We start from the raw sequence: 21,713 nt of genomic DNA on the forward strand, positions 1-21,713 counted from the left end.
GGAGCACTGCTTTCCTGGGCGCAATAATTGTTATAGTGATAATCTCATTTAAATTCTGGCACACCTTCTCTGCTCTCAAACAATACCATTCATTGTTTGTGGTACAGAGTTGCCCTGCGCCCTAAACTATTAAACACTATACTTTAAAAAGAAAAGAAAAAAACGAAGCTTTTGTGGATGTACCTTGTATCTGCTGTATGCTGAAACATTTTTCTTTCTCTCACATATAAAAGAACCAAACCCTGAGGTCGTTTATTTTTCTACAACTTCAATGGTGAACATCTGATGTTGTTGCTGTAGTATTCCCTTAAAAGGGAAAGAGGTAGGTTATATTTCTACATCTGCAACAATGTTCAACAATCACAGGAAACACGGATGCTGGCCATGACCGGAAGAGACAAGCGGCTTTACAGTAAGTAAGGAGATCAAATCCGGCTTCACGGTCTCTGTATTCACTTTTCATTTCTTTTTGCAATAGAAAAATGTATGACGAGGCAGCCAACTGTTATATATCAGATCAAAACTTGCATATCTGCTTTTCTGACTTGTTAACTAAAATGCGGAGGGGAAATTGCCTACATTTTAAGAAAGGTACAGAATCAGCTTAATAGTAAAGTAAGTAATTACTGTGGTCTGGGTGAAAAGCCAACTGGATTTCAGTCAAAACGGCCTCCTTTAGACATCACATAAGAGATAAGAGCATCATTGTCTCACATCTACTTACTGAAACAGCTGAGCTGGCAGACAAGACATCAAAATGTCTGAATCAGGATAACACTAGACTTTTTCCTCAATTTCTTTACAGCTACTTCCGTCCGAATGCATTACTTCATCGTGTGTGCAGGAGCAGTAAGTTAGAACACGGGACATGATCGTAAAATAACTTCTATAAAAGGTTTAATTGAAAAAGTTCCTTACATGCGTTATCATTCGTTACTGCGACTGCTCCGCTGGGCCACTGCATATAAAACGGCATTTTATCTGTTGTAATGTTTCTTCTTCTTCGTCTGAAAATGAAGTGAATTGACTGAATTAATCGGGCTAGACAGCCGAAGGCCCGACAAGATTTGTGTTATTAGGATGTCTGTTGTTTTTCGTGATACAGCAGAATATAACGTCGTTTTTTTGATACTTTAATATAAATTGATTTAGAGAAGAAGAAGAAAGCATTTTAGTGCAATATCTCTACATTTATGAACTAAATTTTAATGGCCAATTGAAGAAATATGCTCCTGTCAGCTAACATTTGTGCTGCAAACTGTGAAGCTACAATACAATGTGTGGAAAACAGACATTTGTTGATTGTGAAATGAAGTTACATTCAGTAGGGACTTGGGGCCCACGGCACTGATGGAGAACAATTTTATAGCACTCATATTTTAACAATGCAGATAATGCATCTTTATATCGCGGCTGATTTGAACAACCTCTTTTCCTGAGGCATTTCTGTAGGTGATCTTCTCCTAAGTTCCAGCTATCCGTGTTTTTGAGATGTACGATGTTACATTGTTAAAAACACTACAGCACAATACGCCCAGAGGACTCGCACTGCTTCTTGTAACGTGATCATGTAGATTTGTAGTGTGTACAAACTTCAATATAATGCCTGATTTAATTCAGACATCATTGAAACAGCATTTAGATTTGCATTCCCTCTAAAGTAACATTGTTCGAATCATGACTTCCAATACCTTCAAAAGGTCACCAGTTCTTTTAAAATAAACAAGCTAGTTATTCCTTTTGATGCAGTATTGTTACAACGATAGAAAGCCAGACTTTCCTTTATACATGATCTGAATTCCTGCTAACAAACAATATTCTCTGCAGGTGAGTGTGTAGCTTTCTTTTTTTTCTTTCTGCCGTGACAAAGGGAATTACTATGGCGGTGCCAGATAGTGAAGCTCCATTTTTCAGATGGCTGTCTGTTTGTATTTCCTCTCTGTGCCGAGGTGCCAAATGAGAGCATTATGAAGTTGCTTTTGTGTGCTTTTGCTTCTGCTGTGACCCAGTTGAATGAACAACAGGCAGAGGTCCAGTAAACTGGCTCCAAACTCTTCTGCATGCTCACGGAAATCACTCTCAGATAGTGATTGTGTGAGCCCCCTGGAGCATGGAAGGCATGCATGACATCTTTTTATTTGCTCTACTTATGAAATTTCTAGGTTCCTGTCAAATCGATAAAAGAGATGGGACTATTTTTATGGAAAAGTCTGAGGAACTCGGAAGATTACTTTTTCAAGGAAGGCACCACACAAAAGCCCTTTCAACAATTTCATTCATCAGCATGTGCTATTCAAATGTCACCCTGTCCAACATTTTTCATTTCAAGATTTACTATTCATGATTGTATCAAGTGATAGTGTATTTCAATCCTTTGAGCACACGGTTAAAACTGAAAAATATTCGGTAATAGCAAAAGGTCATCCCTTTGAATGAGTTCCTCTGATGCAGACTTATTCAAACATCAAACACAATAACAGAGTGCAAAACATGACCCGCACTATGAAAACAGGTACTATCAAAGACAGCAGCGATCTCATTGATATAAATATAAATATTCATATTATATTACAGCCTGCAAATCATAATGTAATTTGTATATATGTGATATCAGTGAAATACTCACTGGGTACAGTTTACCAAACGAAAAGATAACTTTGTGTGAGAAAGAGAGCATTTACTCTACTTAACAATTAACATGTTGTAAAAAAGCTTTTTGTTGCTGTTATTAACATGGTGTAGACTACATTATTGTTAGTGGGGGAAAAATATTAGACAAAGCCTGGGACGAGAGATGCATCTATAAAGCAGTAGCTATAAAACAGTATGTCTTTAGAATAATGATCATCTGGCGATCAAATCTGATAGCAGTAAAGACATTAAACCTGAATAGAACTTTAACACACGGCATAAAGAATAATGTGGAGAGACATTCTCCCTTTCAGTCAAGTAAATATTACCTTATTTATATGTTTTCTGGCACCTTTTCATGGCATAGCTATTATAGCTATTGCTAAAATGACACAAAGGTTAAGCCCATTGGTTTCCTAGCTGTACCCAGTTATTATCATGTACTGGGTGATTATAAAAGTATTTTAATTCAGGGTTCCTGCTCAATAAGAATGTGTTATTCCTTATTCCTTGAGCTTCAGTAGGGTTAGGGTTAGGGTTTCATTAGCACCGCATATGCACAGAATATTTACACTGTATGTCTGGGCTGTAATCTAAAGCAATACCCATTTATTATTTCCTTCTTTTCAGTGTCTTACTTACCTACTGCTTAAATTAGAAAAAAAAAAGACTTACCCAGTTGATTGTTGTGGATGACACGCATATCATCGTGGCTCTGAAAAGACAGATGTTTTTTTTTTAATTAAAAATTGCAGCAACAAATAAGATCTTCAAACACATATCTGAATAATGACCTATATAAATCCACTTTTATGTTTTTAACAAAAGATGCAGAAAGTGTCAAAACATGTCCTGTGTGAAAACGCTCAGTTTCGGCTCACTGCTCCATTTCATTTTCCTAATCACTAATTAAGACTTAGTGATACTAAATAAGGAAAGCCCTGCGGGTTATTTGGAGAAAAAAATGGGTGGTACCCCGCGTCATTAGTCCTCCCTAATTGTGTGGGTTTTCTGCCTGCAGCATTTAAGCTCCGCGCATTCGGCTCAATTAAGGCGCTTGACACTGTTCCACCTCCAGAGCTGTCAGCGCACGCGGCAGACCACGGAGGGATGAGTAAATCAATCACGAGCTGAGCAAACTTTGAAGAGCTGTCTTTTCCCCTCCATCTTCATGAGGAAATCTTTCAGTCTTTGGGAGAAGGCGAGAACGTGCCGAGTTCTGGCTGTTTCTAGAACTCCAGAACGAGAGCGGCAGAGTATTAATAGATAATGACAAACCCAGGCCTGTTTTGATTCATCACTTCCTCTAGACTAACAATCATTTTACTGGCAAGCTGTTGCAGCCTTCGGAGAGCTTAACGAAGTCATACATTCACTCTCGGTGGGTGTGTTGCAGTGGTTACAGGGAATCACAATACTTTGGTGGCAGTTGTGTGAGCTGGCCTGTATGTAACCCACTATCTCATCACATTTAGAGGGCGAGCAAATTTCATAATGGAAAACAAATCATTGAGTCAATTTCCTGCTCATGAACAGCTTCCTGCAACTGTTATGGCAACAAATCATTTATTTTTCAGAGGGCACATGATTCAGACACTTTCTATCTCTCCTATTATATTCTGTTAGTGTTATTATTATTTTATTTTCAGATGCACAGATAATAATAGAAAGTTCTCCACATACACAGCGATGATTCATGCACACGCGAGGCTCTCTGTCTCTGGTCGTATATCCAGGTGATCAGAGTTAAAAGGGAAATATATGCACAGCCAGACAAGATCATATCAGGGTGATTTAATTCAGCGGGTACAAGACATCAGCTTAATTAGACTCAGTAGCATTAGTCATGCCCGCAAGGTTTCCGTCTCATCTTATCACACACACTTCTCTGAAATCATTTCCTCAGCTGAAGAGTGAGAGCACCTAAAGGAAAGAAAAAATGCATAGGCTGGGAGAATTTGACTCGTTATCAGATAATTGCTCTGGTAAAATCTTTTCAACTTCGACAAATGTGATACACGGCAACAGGCAAATAATCATAAAAGGAATTTGCCTGGATGAATATGGTTGTTGTGACAGAAGAGTGGCAGGTGCAAAGGTTTTTTTGCTCCGTCTCCTTCAGCACAACTCAACTCTGAGGCAGAGAGGAAACGGAAAATCACTGCACTGTCGCTGTCAAACAAAATAAATCAAGACCTCCGGTGTGATGAATGGACTGGTCGGGGAGAAGTTACCAATTATATCGATCGTGTGTGTGTGTGTGTGTCTGCAATGTGTGCATGTGAGTTTTGTACATGCTTTTACATGAGATAACACTCAATGTTTTATGACAGGATTTAATGAGGTCTTAATTAGAAATGTAGCCAAACAGTAGATACTCCTACACAGTCTTAAATCAGTTTGTAATGCTTTATGTATATCGGGAGTTATTTTGTTATGAGCTGTAGTATTATAGCCTGTGTTGAGTCTGAATAAAAAGGGCAGCCCACTAATTCATTTCAATTAGTACACTATTTTGTCACAGCAGGTCTGCCAACGCAGCTGCCTACGGCAAAAAACCCCGGGGTCATCTGGCAAAACCTCATCTAGCAAAGCATTGCTCTGGCCAATCAGTCACATGCAAGCACGCATTCTTTGTACTGTAAATGACTTTTTACTGTTAGGGTTGGGCGATATTAAAATACCCCTACTCACAATGTTGCCTTAAGAAAAACAACTGGGGAGGTTATTTTTATTCAATAACCTGTTTAACATGTTCATTATCCACCGTTTGACTATCACGTGTCTATTTTGTTTGCCTTTGCAAAAGTCCCGGACATTGAAGGTTGATGGGAGTTTTAGTCCGGCTGATGGCGGAGACTCTGTTGGATGGTGAGTTTTAAGATGGTAGTGGAGATTTGTTTCTCCATCTTTAGTTTTAACTTGTTTATAGCACAGCTTGCACATCACTACTGTCACTGGCTCTCCTTTTTAGTTTGGTTCAAAACCAAATTATCACCAATGGATGCATTTGCATTCTTTTTACTAACAAAGAGCGAGCATCTTTCCAGCTGGAGTTAGGGCGCGATGGGTAATTACGTACACGCTGAGATGTTTTACTCTTTCTGATACGCTGCAACAATGCGGTGAAGCACAGAGAAACCATTACCACAGGTGTTGCATAATTGAATATGTTTTTGTTATTGTGGGTATGTGAGCACCATTATCCAGGACAACCAATATTGTGTTGAACAATAATCTTGTCATATCGCGCAATACTAATTACTGTTAAATAAGGACAGAGGATACAACAACCGTTGCTATCTTCACAGAGTTGTAACATCCTGTAACATGCCGTCTGTTTAGCCTTCAAGCTCATGGATGCATTATTCAAACTGGACCTCTTGGATCATATTTCGTCCTCTCACCTGTTCCTGTTTGTCGAGGCTGAACACCTGTTTGAGATACCCGGATTATGTATTCATACTTATTGAAAAATTCTGAAATTATGTCAAATTATCTACATTTAGCCGGTTCTTTTTTGTTTGGTTTATCGACGATATTCTAATATATTAAAAAAACAAAACATGTTAGACTTTGCCTCGAAAAAACCCCACAAAAAGTCTGATTGATTTCCATCTTTGTCCTTTGTGTTTACACACCAATATGAATAAAAAAGATCTGTGCAGTTGAGTGACACCGGGGCCTCACATCTTTCTATAGTAAATGATCCAATATTCTGAGCAAGAGTGAACTCAGATCAGGTCGAACATCATTTTCGCCATTACTGAAAGATGAATTATTCTCGGCTCACAGAGCTCAGCTCTTTTTGGCCTTCTATGCTTCTGCACACAGGTAACGCTTTCCTTAATCCCATCTGACAGCCGGCTGTCAGCCATTTGCAGCAGGAATCAGACACCCATAGGTGTTGAAAAGGAATTGCTATGAGTCTACACTGTCTATCTGAAGGGGTTAGTTTCACCGTGCCTTGAGCGCTTTTTGGTCTCCGGCACCTCAGCACTGATGCAGACAGACAGAAAGATTGTGCCTCATGTAGTTTAGCCTCAGAACGTCGGCAGCGTATCACGGCTGAGGTGTACATGCGTAAACTCCTTGGCATGCTCAACCTACATAATCTGTGATTTTTATGTAATCAAGGACACCCGCAAAGACAACCCTTTGAGGCCTGCCTTTGATTTTGGAGGCCCTTCACATGCACGGCAGAGCTCCTGCCCCGTGATACATCTCTCAATCCCGAGGGCACCGGCGCTCCACTGATGTGAGTGACCCGTCAGGTCCCATCAGCTTTCTGCTCACTGACGGCAAGAATGATTCAAGGTTACGGGACTTTCTGAATTCTGACATGTGAGAGAAAAAATATGGGATGTTTACAGAAGCTAGTTGTCTAGAAGGACCTTCCGTACCTAAGGAGTTGAACCCTATTATTCATATTCCCCTTTCTATATTTACATTAAATGAGAAATAAAGGGATTTGTACATTCTTCAGCTTCATTTTGAGCATGCTTTCAGATCGACTGAGCAGGTTTAAAAATGAAAACCCCTTTTGTATCCTTACTCCATGTCAGAAAAATTGTATTCAAGAGTCATTTTTCACAGCAAAAGCTCTTAATGTGTGATGACTTAATGACTTGGAACGTCTGCTCCATTGAAACATCAGAAGGCTTTTTCTTTTTCCCCACAGCCTTTCTTTTTGCATTAAGTTGACTTCAACTGGATATTAGGAGAAAAATAAAGACAGAAAAACTGTTAGGTTAAACTGTTAACTTGCTTTTAATGATATTACCATTTCCCCCATGATGTCGTGGCTGACAGTAGCCAGTCAAGCCTGCAGTTGACAAAGATTACTGCTGCAGGTTTGCCTCTTGAAATCCGTACTCTACTTTTGAAACAATGCCTCGTTGATTTCAGATGCAGGTAGACGATGCTTGATCAGACGTGGCCGTACTGGCTAACATAGCTAACTGGCTTCATGAATTGGTTGAGAATGCCGTCTCCTGATCGTTTTATGTCCAGCGGACTCGCTTTAAAACGAGATTCTTGTAAAAAGGGGTCTTCAATATAGCTACATACATGATATCAGGCAAAATATCAGCATCCTCACCAGTTGATGAACCATATAGAAGACATGCTATAAAACATGCAACAATGTCTACAGTAACAATATTTAATACCACTATTAAAAACATGAATGCACTTTCAATTCAGTTGGTAGACATTTCCACAATTTTCTCTCTTTTAACTCCTAACAAAACCCTGCTTAGCTTAAATACTTGTTATGAGCAAAAACATACTGTTGAAAATACACATTTGAGAGAAAAGGAAAACCTAACAGCTAAGGTTGGCGGAGGTTTCTGGAGTACACACTTACAAATAGCAGGACAGAACTGACCCTAAACTTTGATAGCATCCAGGTCCGGCCTACACACACTTACGAAACACTAAATAGAGAACAAGCTACTCGTAGATGAACTTTTTCTCACGTAACATGGAAACCCACAAACTGATTTAGTTTATGATCTGCTCATATGGAGGACTGCAGCACTTTAGACACACAGTTTAATCAATTGCCTACTCTCATGCTGTTGTGTTTTTGGAAAGGCTAAAAAAAAAACACTTCTCCAAACTCTTTAAATGGCGAGTATTGCTCTCATAAAGAGCTCGATGCACACGAGTTCGGCATGCGGAAGAGCCACAGACCTGCCGTGCCTAGATACGGTTGCTAAGCTGTGATTGGACAATAAATGCTCGGAGGGGAAGGATTTAGCCAACAGTCAATTAAAACTTCTTTCTAAGTTGTAAAAGTGATCTCAAGAATGGTCAAATCATAAATATTGGACTGTCTGCCTCGGTGTGAAACACAAAAGAAGCAATCAAACGTCTGTGACAGATTCACTGGATCCCTGTACGCCTGAGAAGACAGTGTGGAGCAGAGCAAGATAGAGAGATGGCTAATGGTCAGTGGTGCAGACTGTTTTCAATGGAAAGTAGCCAAAGCCAATGAGGCCAAGCTAAACTTCACTGACTGTAGCAAGCTTTATCATTATCTATTATAATGTTTTAAGCTGCTATCATCTCATCAAGATGCATCTGAATTCATACACTTCATCAAGTTGTACATACGTATAGTGTCATGAAAGGAGACAGTGGAGTAAAGTCACTCTTGTAAAGACGCTGCATTGTGAGAAAAAACGAAGAAATTAAATAAAAGCAAGTAGCTGCCTGCAAAAAGATTGGGGGTCAGTGATTGGATGTTAGGGACACACATTGACATTTCTCTCTGGTGGCTGATTGGTCAAAGCCACCTGAGAGCAAATTCTCTGAGAGATAATAGCGACTTATTTCAAGGGGGAGGAGTTAAGATCTGCCCGAAAAGTTGCCAGGTTTCTCACTAGGCGCTGTGTTAAATAAAGTCGCCAAATCTAGCGAGAAAGTCGCTAACATGGAAACACGGCCACCGTTAGCTAATGCTAGGCTACATCGTTGCAGCTGCTGTTACTCATTTTTACTGTGCAGGTAACAAACCCAAAACAGATGACAGAGTCCTGATATGCTTCCTGTTCAGGCATCTTTATTTTGTAGGCTAATTAACTGGCGTAAGATGCTGTGTTTGTATAATTGGATGGTATCCATAGAAACAAGCATCACCCTGCCCCCAGTAGAGTAGGTAGCAGTGAAGTAGGGCGCAATGATCCATCTGAATGATTTCATATCCATGGGTCAAATGTCTGTGTATACAGTGAGCTCTGTGCGTGTAGGGTGAAGGGGCGACAACTTACATTTCAGTGTGAAACCCTGAGTTGTAAAATGAAAAATAAATACAAACTTTGTCGCCTTGAAAACAACTTCAAATGACACTTTTTGTTTTACATGCCCTTCTTTCTCTCCCTTTGTGTAACGCACAATTAAAATGGATTTGATTAAGTGGCTTTTGCTTCATTAATAATCTGGAATATGAAAATGAACAACTGATGTTACTGCATTTAAATTTCCCATTTGCAAGATAATGTAATCAGCAGGATGAATTACAATCGGCTGCATATTTAACTTGGTTTAATCTACAGCTTGACATATTCTGTCACATCACACAGGTTTTTTAATTTGGAGACGTGAGTCAAATCTGGCATTCCACAATGTAGTAAACAATATCAAAGGTTTGTCAAGATCCTGATTTTTTTCTGAGCTCATACTGAGCACAGTTTTGGTTTGTTCTTGTATAGCTGCACCTGCTGCACTGCTCTCTTCCTCCTGTAACATCTTTTAGCTGCCCTCTCTTGTTTATCAGCCCTGTGACTCTAAATGTTGAGTTTACTTGGATGAGCAAACCTACAGTTTGCTGTATATACTTTATATTTCTTTACACACAAAATAGTAGTTTATAACCTCACAAGCTTTGATGAAGTTTCTACTACTACTTATTTCTGTATCAATACCTCTTTTGTTACTCATCATTCTAGAATTTCTCACACAGTAAAACGGTTCAACAAGGGCACCTTCACCTAGCTAGACGACTGCACACAGAGGGATTCAGCTTTGTTTTTCTAACCACAGAAGAAGAAAAAAAAAGCTGCTGCCATGCAGAGGCGACCAGACCAAAAATTGTTGACAGTGGTCCAAGTCTGGTTGCCTGGGGCAGCGGGGCAACTGTTATTGTCAAGCCCTGCTGTGTAACTTAGTTAGGGTCACGGTACGCTCCCTGGCCTCACATGAGATTTTTCACCTGATTTCAGCCACTTGGTTACACAGGACAACATTACTCCAGCTCTGACGCTTCGGCTTGCTGGACTATTTCTCAGTATTGTCGCCACATTACTTAACGCTCAAAGTAAATTAAATGAGTGGGCACAGTTAAATAAAGGTAATAGAAGAAGTCTTTTAAAAAAAAACCCTTTAAATTCAGGGTCATTAATGTAGAAAGTAGAAAAACAAATCATTTAAGCTGAAGTACCAATTTAAATTAAATTGTTTTTTTGGGGGTCTGCTATAGCATACATAGCTGCTCTGTAAATAACTTGTCCTGTGATAGAGAAAAATAATATAAAGGGAAACGCTTCTATTATTTATTTTATTTTTTGCTTCATGATGGCTCCTCCTAGTTTTGCATTCATTTGACAGAATACCGTTATGGTATCCGTCTATGTAGGGAGACTTTATCGCGATGCAGCCAATCAAATCTTTGATAAAGCACTAATGTCAGCGCTCTGTCATAGGCAGAGCAGACGGTCACACTGAGCCAGACAGCAGCCTGCTACACAAGCAACTCCTTCTTCCTTTTAATAATCCAAAACATATTAAGAAATAGAATTACTGCCTCGCGGTTGTATGACTCTGTCAACCTGTCATGTGGCAGTTTGCATCCACATCACTTACATTTGTATCCTTTTAGACATTTGTGTGAAATTGTCATAATTAGCATATGAATTCTTGAATTATGGCCTAACAACATGTTTTGTGAGGCCACTGTGACCTTTGACCACACATTCTGATCAGGTTAACCTGCAGTGCCAGTGGGCGTCTGTGCCAAATTTGAAGAAATTTGCTCAAGGTGTTCCTGAGATCACAAGAATGGACCTGACAGACAGAAAACTAAATTTGCCAAATTCACAAGTACCACAGGTTTCGTCCCAACAAAATGGTTTCAGAAAAAGATGTTTAATGGATGCAGGTGTGTGTGTGTACAACCTGGAGAACTGATGATAACCACAGGTTTTGTCCAATTGCAATGGCATTTCTAGGTGCACATTGGCAGTACTCATGCAGATTTGTAATCATAAAAAAAAAAGAAAAAGAAATCTTCTGAGATAAGGTCATTGCAGCGGAGTTGAGGCAATGATTCATACATCAGTCACACATCACATCTTGAGTTTATTTGCTGCCTAAGGTAAGGAGATGCTGGAGGATAAGAAAACCGCTGATGACAGTTTCAACGTTAATCTTTCCAAAAAGATGTTTGGAAGAAAGCAGAACAACCTGCAAATAACAGAGAAGATGTTGCTGTCCAATCAGCCCCGATGAGTTTAACTGAACAGGTCGTTGGTCATCATGTCATCAACTGAATGGCACTTAAGATCGAGTGCAGTCTACACGGAGAGATGAAGATCTCTTCAAAAGACAAAAGGTGGCAAACAAGAAGTGCGTACGGCTCCTATGAGGGTTACAGGTTTACACTATTTAGTGTAATTTTGTCATTATTTGGAATTCTAGTAAATGTGCTGTTGACTTCCTGCACAGAACCTAAGAAAATGTTTGTATTATGTAAGCTTGTGAAGCCACTAGTTAGCCTGGAAAACACATGAAAAATGAATGACTCACAAAGATTAGCACTTTAGATTACTTCTGCTGTACTACTCGTGTTCTTGTGTACGTCGTATGACTGGTTGTGGCTTTTACAAACATCTAGGAACAAGCCTGAAGGCAAAGTCACCCCTTTCAGAATAATGGTTCCTGCTTGGGCCGTGCAGTTACTTTCAAAAGTGTCCTCATGTGTCTTATGAAGACACGAATGTCGGCAAAAGTGACAGGAACATTAACAAGTTGAAGAGCTGTTCATTGGCTTTGCCCTCAGCAGGAGGTTCGTGAATAATTTCTTTGTGCATCCTCTCACTGCTCTGAGTCCTCTGAGTGCATGAGATTAAGGCACTTCTGCTTGAAATACCCGACTTGTAGTACGCATGTTGTTTAGCCCGTTTATGAAGGCCTGAAGCGGCAGATAATCACGGTACCTTTGCTCGCCTTCGCCAACTCCTCCAAGTCATTCTAAGTTCAAACTGATGCCAGTCATCACAGGCTCCAGGCTGTCTTCAAAGGAGGAGGAGGGGTGCTAAAAACGTGTTCTGTATGCAAGTCATGGACTGTGTTCAAAGACACTGAAAACGACACTTTAATGTTTACTGCTGCAACCATGTTCCCTGCTTTACATATCGTAAGGCTTTTGTAGCGATGTTCAGCAACTACAGTATATGGATCAAAGCAGAGCAACTTTTCAAATCCTGCCTGCAAAGTGAAACAGATGAGCATCTCTTCCTCCACGGTAAGGGAGCAAACAATAAGCCACGGGTTGCAGAATCACACTGGAAATGTTTTTATTTATTCTACGAGCATGTAGTTGGAAGTGTAATACTACCGGTTGCTACTTTGCATTCTGAGATCAGTGTTACCCATATCACACACACACTTCAGGAGCCGCTGCAGATTTAGCCGGCTTTTAATCCTGCTGAGCCTGGCTGTTTGAAGTCAGATGGGGAATCCTCTCGTATTCAGAGACAGATCTTCTGTACCGACCACTGGCCCAAAAAAAACACTTCACATAAGCTGATAACCTAAACAGTACCTTAAAAGCATACGTTGGTGGTTTAATATGCAATGAATGCACTGCATCTTAACTTGTTAACCATTTTCCAAAGCACACTAAAATCTCAGCTTCTCAGGAGCCAGATAAACGATATACTTCATGATTATTAATGGTTTATTCAAACGATCAAATTACTTCCACCGCTACTATTTGCAACTGTTCAACAGTAATGACGTTTATATGCAAGACTGGCGAAACTGTCGGGTTACTGCAAGTTGTTATTCATATTGTTTAAAGTGGCCGACCGAAAGATAGGAAATGTGCATTAAAGAAATCTATACTTTTGGAAAATATAGGTGGATATAGCATTAATATAACATAACTATTTATTTTCAGGCAGGATTAAGATCCACAATCTTATCATCACACTTATTTATGTTGGTTTTTAAGACTATATTGCAAGTTACTCAACAGTGTAACCAATTTCCCCATTTAAAAAACTATACAGCCATACAAGGTTACAAAACGCCACACCAAATTCTGTTCTCAAATGTAACACTTTAAAGTTTATCAGTTACTTTTCAAAATCCACATGAACCACCCTTCACATCGGCATTAATTAAATCAAAGCACTTAAATAGTAAGAAAATACTTTTAAAGCTGGTTAAACTGTTACTCCAGTAGTGAAGAACACCAGGAGCAAACGCCGGGAGTTGAGTTTTCAATATAACAAAATGATGACTGGTGTGTTTACTGCATGCCATTAACAGGGCCAAATTGCCTCCAAAGTAACCACATGGCTGGCTGCTGACAAACAATGTAGCAATTAAAAGGCTATTTCTTAAACGTAGTCTGGCGCAGCGCTCACTCCACATAAAACACGCTGAGGCGACGTTGCTTGATCACTGCCAGCAAACTTCACAGAGAACATTGAGGGCAAACCAGCATCACTGCTCTGGCATCGCTCAGCTAAAAATAGAAAAACATTGAAAACTGTCATCATGTTAGCGCGTCGTTAATTACCGAACCTGTTTGTAACCACCAACGGCCCAAAACAGACAGCTAAACTAACGTCATGTTGCACACCCCAGGTGGAAATAACATAAGAGTGACTGATTTGTTGTAAATCATTAAAACATGTGTAGAATACTATGTGTAGGCCAGCATGATGTCTTAGAACATGTTAGGAAGTGAATAATCCTATGTCCGAAAAGCAATCATTCATTTCTCTATTGGGCAACTGGTTTACTTTTGAAATAATAAATCAAGCGTGTTAACTTTTATACTCTACTAATTCATAAGCATGTGTTGCAAAATGTTGTGTACCGTATGTAAATGACTTCCCCGGCCTCCCGCCACGACTTTCCATGACTTAAGTGGAGCGCTTCCATGACCTACAAATTTGTATTCCTCTCTAATTTGTTCACGTTGTTCTTTGGCTCAGGAGACCAAAAAAGGGAGCAACAACCTGGTTTCCACTGTGCAGGTGGGCTTGATGAGAAAAACACACCAACTATAAAGAATCTCAAATCGGTCCGTCTGTATGTTTGTTCATATCTGGAGAACTGCTCTTTAAGGAATAATAACGCATTATGTTTTAATGGTATCTGTAACCGGTAACAGTTCCCTGACACATGAATGTAGATTACCATACAGCTGAGTTGCATGGTTTGAGTGCTTTTGCGGATTATTTCGGGGTACAACGAGTTAGAAAAGTGAAATAAACATTGTAATACATCTTAAGCTGTTAGGGGCCCTTTTAGTTGGGGGCCCCAGACACAGGTTGCAGTAAAGTCAGCCCCAGGTGTTTTTTCCCGGTGAACTAGGCTGCAGACCTATTTCACCGTTGTTTCCTATGTGTGATGCAACTATGTCACGGCAGGTGTATTGCCGAGGACCAAAGGAAGCATCAGTCGAGTGTGAAATTGTTTGTACGAGTGATTCTCGAGGAGCAGCATCGGCACAGGCCGAGCATTTGGCCCGTTCTGAGCGGCCATCTTTGGAACGGGCTCTGCACCAGTTTTACTAAATACAACAAATGTCCCGACAGGAAGAGTAAAACACATTGTGGCCCTACTCTTCGTCTTGGAAACACCTGTCAGAATAGTGGTATTAATATGCATTCACGGGGCATGTTGGGAGAGTGAAGGTGACAAACTACCGCCGTGGTCTCGTGGTAACTAGGCAACACCACCCATGAGCTCGACAAAAACAGAAGCAGTCACATGTCCGGGTCAAGACGGGAGGTGAGGACAGAGAGAGATGCTCTTCTGATGCTTTTGACATTTATGTCTAGATATAAAGTAAGAGTTTAGGCAAACATTAACTCCATAACACAGTTTCTCAGCTTTTATAATGCCTAATTTTCCCCAGCACATTACATTTACTTTTAATCCTTATTTCCATTGTTGCAAAAGCACTGCTCTTTTCTTTCCTTTAATGGGTTTCTTCTCCGGAATGGATGCCATTTAAATCTTTGCTTTATCACTCTTGACAGGCAGCTGTCCCCTAATCGTTCTAGGGGGGAAAAAAAACAAAAAAAACTTGAGATTGTGCGAGACTGAGCTATGACTTAATTAAAAGGCAAACTAAAAATGTGACTCACTTTTTTTTAGAGAAGACTACAGACTTCAGCAAACTTTTCTTCGTGTTTTTTGTATATTTTCACTTAGATTACACTGGATGTTTAAATACTGCGTGACATCATTTACAACTGTATGTGAAAAATGAAAAAGCGACAAAGCACAAGTGTGAAACCTCTCCAGGGAGAGAAGCGGTCGACATCAGTTAGAAGCAAGACAGTAATTTCCCATTTCTGTGATGCTAAGCACCTCTGCCGAGCGACTTACTGTCAACATCCTCTCACACCCAATGAGAAGTAGAGCAACTGAACATGTTAATTATTTATCGAGCAGCAGACTTAGAGAATGCAACTGCAGAAAATCATCTCGCACTTAAGGAAAGAGCACATGGATTTGTATCGTGGAGGAATTTAAGCCTCCGATCTAGCGGATACAATAATCCATCCATAAAAAAATAAAAAAGACGGATGTTAATTTCAGCTGGCCGGGTAATTAAGGCTTTAATGGAGGTGATGAATGATTAAACCTAATTATCAAGAAACAAGCAAAAGTGCAAAGGTTCAGACTAATCTCCACACAAGAAATAAATAATCACGTGTCAGCTGTTTTCCTTACCTGTGAGCCTTTACCTGAGCTGCCAGCAGAGACGTTGATATGGACTGTAAGAATAGAAAGAGAAGAATTATATTCTTTTAGGCAATGACACAAACAGCAATCAATTATTTTTAAATGAATGTTAAACCTCAGGCTATCTTAAAGCTGCCGTACGCAGGCAGGGCTAAACAGAACGACCTGCTTTAAGCTATTGTATTTAAAGAAATAAAAAGACTTATTAAGGAGATAACTCAGAGCCTAATTCCTTTCCTGCTGAGTCTACGTTGGAACTCTGAGAGCTCCATTCGTCTGTTCAAGTTTGTAATTAGAGCCGTGAGAGCTTCTAGCCAATTAAATTGCCATCGATTCTGAGATGAGAAAATCTTCTCAGAAAGATTCCTAGGATTTCAAATCAATACGTCACAAAACAGCCACGTCTCTAACAATGAATTTATACAGCCGTTCAAATTAAATCAGGCTGCCGGCGCTCCAACATCGGTTGGCTTTAAATCTGACTTTAATTTGGTGATAGAACCGAGGAAGAGTTAAATTTCCTCCTCCTGAGTCGCAGCAGCAGCTAATAGAGGGAAACTGAGAGTGTTGATTAAAACCTAAAAGCAGGAACGATTTCTAGGAACTCCAGCTTTACTGTAACAGATAGAAAAAAGGTACACATAAGATAGATACATATAAGATAGATACCATCTCTGTGACTTTGTTTTTTTGCAACTCATTCTGCAGTAAATTGATCAGATACAATTTCCCTTTGCAAGGGAACCCTCTTCTTGAATTATTCAAAGAGCTGATTTAACTTCAAAACACTTCAGTGTCTAAAAGCCACCAGTTCACAACAAACGAACAGTGTAAGGAACCAAATTATTTTAGTCATTAAGGCGCCAAAACACAACAAGTGATGCAAGCCAGTTTTCACACAGTCCAAATGTGCCAACCAGGCCAAAGGAATATTCTTTTTGCATGTTCCTCTCCAAAAGAGCAGAAAACAGTGATTACACCTTAACGGATTTTCTCAGAAAGACAAAAAGGGAGAAGATCAGATTTTCACACTTTTTACAACTTTTGTTTTGTTTGCTGTTTGAATAGGACCCCGTTCACTGCAGTTTACTGTTAATAGAGCATTTTTGTGATGAGAATAGGAATGCTCAGAATATGCCTTCTTCTGATGATCCTCCATATCAACCAGAGTCCCTGGAAATAAGGACAAATAAGCTGAGAAAAAGTGGCATCTCATTAATAGAATTCACCTGTTCAATACCCAATATAATACCAAATAACATCAGAAATACTATAAATAACAATATTGTTCAAATCGCCGATTATTGAATAAATTGTCAATCTTAATTTTTAAGCCAACGTGGATGAGAAGTCACAAAAGAGCTCAGAATAATGTAAAGTTTGAACATCTACACTTCTGTGACAACTAAGGAAACTGTATCGGGGCGATTGGTTGCCCCGTCGCTCAGAGGTCCCTACGGCCGACCGACCCGGTGACGGCTGTTTTCTGTCCTGGCCCCCCAGTGGTGGAATGAACTCCCCACTGACGTCAGGACAGCAGAGTCACTGCCCATCTTTCAGCGCAGGCTGAAAACTCACCTCTTCAAGAAGGCCTACCCTGAGCCTTCCACTCAGCACTTATTGTATTCATATTAGTTTGTTTCTGCACTGTACTGTGACTCTGGTTTATGCTCTTAGATGCTTGTGTAAAAAAAGGGATGCACTTATGACTTCTGGTGATAGTAGTTCTCTTGAATACCGATGTTGAATACACTTATTGTAAGTCGCTTTGGATAAAAGCGTCCCCTAAATGACTGTAATGTAATGTAATGTATCTCCTGATGATCACATGATATGGTTGAAAGCCCTAGAAACCAAAGCTAAGTAGACCTTGAGCTACACAATTTTTCTTTAAACATCTACTACATATTTTAAGCAGTTGTTGCACTAGAACCATTGTCCTCTATAATTTCCTATACGGATCATTATGGCTCCCAAAGAAAAGAAAAGCCTGTGCTGGCTGATAAAAGGAGGAACTAATGGGAAATGTAATAACAATTTGCATTTCACTGCCTCCTTTATTTATCAGCGACGAAAAGCCAACTAAACCAAATTCAAGCAAAACACAGTATTATCTAATGTCCACAAATCATAATTGCCATGTGAAGTTCACAAACATAACATTTGATCCAGCAAATCCCGAGCTCCGTAGAGCGAGTAACCACTACGTTGTCATGTGGCATCCCAGTTTCGGACACCACTAAAAATGCAACATTTTTGCAGTGAAACGAAGCCTCCAACAGGAACGTGATCACAGTTACATTCTATAACGAACTCGCCATCTTTTCATAGCTCATAGCCTGGTGAGGGCGAGGCAGTGGCACGCGGAGGAGAGGAGTAACTCCCTACATGAAGTCAGGAGTGCTGATGGGAGCACCTCCGTCTCATTGCCTCTTCAGCCTGCATAATCAAGTCTGTTGTTTCCACGCGTGTTTCCATTTGAGCCGCACTGACGGGGGAACTCGCCTGCTTTGATTTTTAGAAACTCTGCAAATCACTCTACATGCCGAAAGCTCGGAATCCTTTTCAACAAGCCTCTCAATTTCCCATCGTCTTTGTAAGAAAATGAGACGCTCGATGCAATTAGCCGAGGGAACACTGTGCTCACAACTATGGAAGGGAATCAGGTTGGTATGGGTGTACGAAGAAAATAGGCATCGTGGGTGGGGCGACATACTTTACAGGACTACAATTCCTTGTTGTTCCAGGTGAACGGTTGTGCCAGCAGCCATGTCCTTCTTGCGAACCATTTGTCTGAAAGGTAAAAAGATCTTGATGGATTCAGGGGGATTAAGCGTCGCGATGATTTTCTTGATTGACAGTTGGTTGGTGTTTGACTGAACTTTCCACATCATCCAGGATTTAATGGGGACAGCGGGAGTCGAAATAAATGGAGACTCCACATGAAAGTACTTTGAAGTAGCTACATGCTTTACACCACACAATACAAATGGACAAATGTGGAGGTTGTATTACATTACCTTGAATGCTAATTAGCAGTCAGTGCCAGCTTTAAAAGGGCTCTGATAATCACCACGTCCACGTGTCATTGTTCAAAGCAAAATGAGACGACTGAAGGCCTCCAAAGAGGCCGAATAGTGAAGAGCCCAAACTGCACTGAACTGCCAACGCAGACCAATGCACAAACATCCCCAAACGGAGGGCAATTGAACCTGGATTCAGCCCTTCTAAACCCACGGACAGCAGCTCCCAGCCACGGAGTTTGTGCAGAAACGCTATCTCTAAGGCAGTAGAGTGGCTGGTGAGGACAGTAAAAACATTCAGCAAGCAAAAGAGACTCAGATGTTTCCTCTGCAGCTGCCAGATCAAATAAGAGGTAAGAGCTGAAGGAATATTGGACTTCTGCCCGTGGTGACAAAGTAGACTCAAATGGGATTCTCATGTCGCCTGTTTCTGCCATTAAGGTGTGTTAAAATTTAACACAAAGTTCACTTTCATCTTCATGCAAATTTGATGGCTGCAGAGGGTTTTTTTTTTTGCCGTCTGTAATCACCACAGTACGAGTTCCGACTACCGAGGTGAGCTGCAGCTGTTGGTTAACCGTGCAGACTGTGCCTCCTTCAACCCACCTCGAAATTATGTCCATATTGGACGATTCTGTGATTCCAGAGCTAATGTTTAGTGCCAATGCAGGAAGCAGTTTGCCGAATATGTAGCGAGGCGGAAAGTAGAGTTTGTTCACATGTAGCAATGTTCCATTTACGTTTGGCTTTCTATTTTAACCACGTTTATTCACCAAACCTATAGCTACCATGCACAGATGTTGCAGAACGCGAGAATTTTTGAAGCATTGGCATTCGATGACAAAAAGACCTTGTCACTGAACCTATTGTGGGTTTTTTGCAGAATGGTAGATGGACGCTCTTGTCGGGCGATATGGTTGGTGCAGCGCAGACTGATCTCAAAACTTATCAAGAACTCCAATTCTGTCTGCTCTGACCCCTCTCGGTTTCATTCTGGTCTCTGTGCATTCGAGGAGCGGAGTCACACAGCTCAATGAGAAACACTTTAAACTCTGCACACCTGATTTAACATCAATTTGTGCTCCATAGATCTAAGTCTGTTTGATTCTTTCCATCGCATGCTTTCAGTCCCTTTTTGAAATTTAGCTTTGTGTTCAGTCTGAACACATTTCACGATGATAAGTTGATATAGAATGTTTGTTGTAGTGAGTTTTGGGAAACCACTCTATGTTCCTGATCAAAGAATGCAGCTTTCACACTTCTTTATTTTTCTTTTGTTGGTGAAAAATCTGTAAAGTGAATCACGAAAGGTAAATGTTTATTTCTACAATTATTTCATGGATGAAGACTTTACGGTGACAGACGCAGCAGACACTATCATGATAAAGGTATAGCTCCTCAAAGAACAGGCACAGATGGCACACAGTTTGCTCTGCACTTACAACTGTAATAATGCATCTGATCTGTATGTTAGCCATGCAAGGTGCACCGGATTCATCTGCGTCTTCAGTCCTATTAAATCTAAACTTTTCATGTCCACTCAAGCGCCACCTAGAATCCATACTGGCACTCGCAACCCGGCCAGGAGCGTTCTCTCATGATCATTTATTTTGAACTAAATACAGTTGAAGCTTGCTTAATATGCAACACCTTCAGGTGTTTTGAAAGTGATAGGCCATATTTTAGGGAAACAAAAAAACAGTTAAACATGGAGTATTTTGTCTGATAAAATATAAAGCATTAGTTAATTGATCTGCAATGTATGTCAAATATCATATAAACAGTTTTAACACTAACCGTTAACACCAATGTCCAAATGTTATTGTCAATGATTTAATACATTTGTCATGTTTACAGTCTTGTAACGGTGGCTCTGCCTGGCCAAACATCTGTGTCTTTAGCATCACTTAACTGTAAATGATGGATAAAATCCTATATCACAGTATGTGTAATTTTATATATCTCTGCATAGTGTGAACAATTTTATGGGAAATACATTGTTAAAATAACCAGATGTGTCATGGTTTTAGGACTAGGAATCAGTCCTGCTAATAGGTGGAGATGAAAAGCTAAGCTGATCAATTGATTAGTCGAGTTATCAAAATAATCTAAATGCAACAATTTTAATAATTGAGGAAAAAAAACGTTCTGGTTCCATTTGGTCTAATGTGAAGATGTTCTGCTTTGTCTTATATGATAAGTGACTGAAGTTAAATCTAATTACGATTCATGTGGATACATGACTGCGACCTCCATCCATTCATTCTTTGGAGGACATCTCTACCAGGTGCCTGATCCACTTCAGCTGGCTCTTTCAGTGAGTGGCAGCCACAGCAGCAGCTCAACCCTGAAGCCCTCTTGAATCACAGACCCCCTCACCCACATGTGAGTGGGTCCAGCGTGCCGAGAGAACTCAACGTGGCTGCTCGTGTCTGTGAACTCAGTCCTTCAATCACTCCCCAAAACCCGTGACAGCTGGCGGTCAGAACGAAGAATTTACTTGAGATCTTTTCGCCGCGGCTGAGCTCTCGCTCTCTCGCTCTCTCGCTCTCTCGCTCTCTC

At 40.3% G+C, this 21,713-nt stretch overlaps 1 protein-coding gene across 1 annotated transcript in view; it reads right to left on the bottom strand.

Annotated features, from left to right (window-relative positions):
• The window catches only part of b3glcta (beta 3-glucosyltransferase a), a 56,321-nt gene that overhangs the window by 31,502 nt on the left and 3,106 nt on the right, over positions 1-21,713 (bottom strand). The window contains exons 2-3 of the mRNA XM_031863802.1: positions 16,117-16,160; positions 3,307-3,346 (exon numbers count right to left, since the gene is read on the bottom strand). Of these exons, the coding sequence (XP_031719662.1) occupies positions 3,307-3,346; positions 16,117-16,160 (84 nt within the window). The remainder of the gene's footprint in view (positions 1-3,306; positions 3,347-16,116; positions 16,161-21,713) is intronic.

Source organism: Anarrhichthys ocellatus, unplaced genomic scaffold, assembly GCF_004355925.1.
Source record: "Anarrhichthys ocellatus isolate YVR2014 unplaced genomic scaffold, GSC_Weel_1.0 scaffold29, whole genome shotgun sequence".
NCBI classification, from domain to species: Eukaryota; Metazoa; Chordata; class Actinopteri; order Perciformes; family Anarhichadidae; genus Anarrhichthys; species Anarrhichthys ocellatus.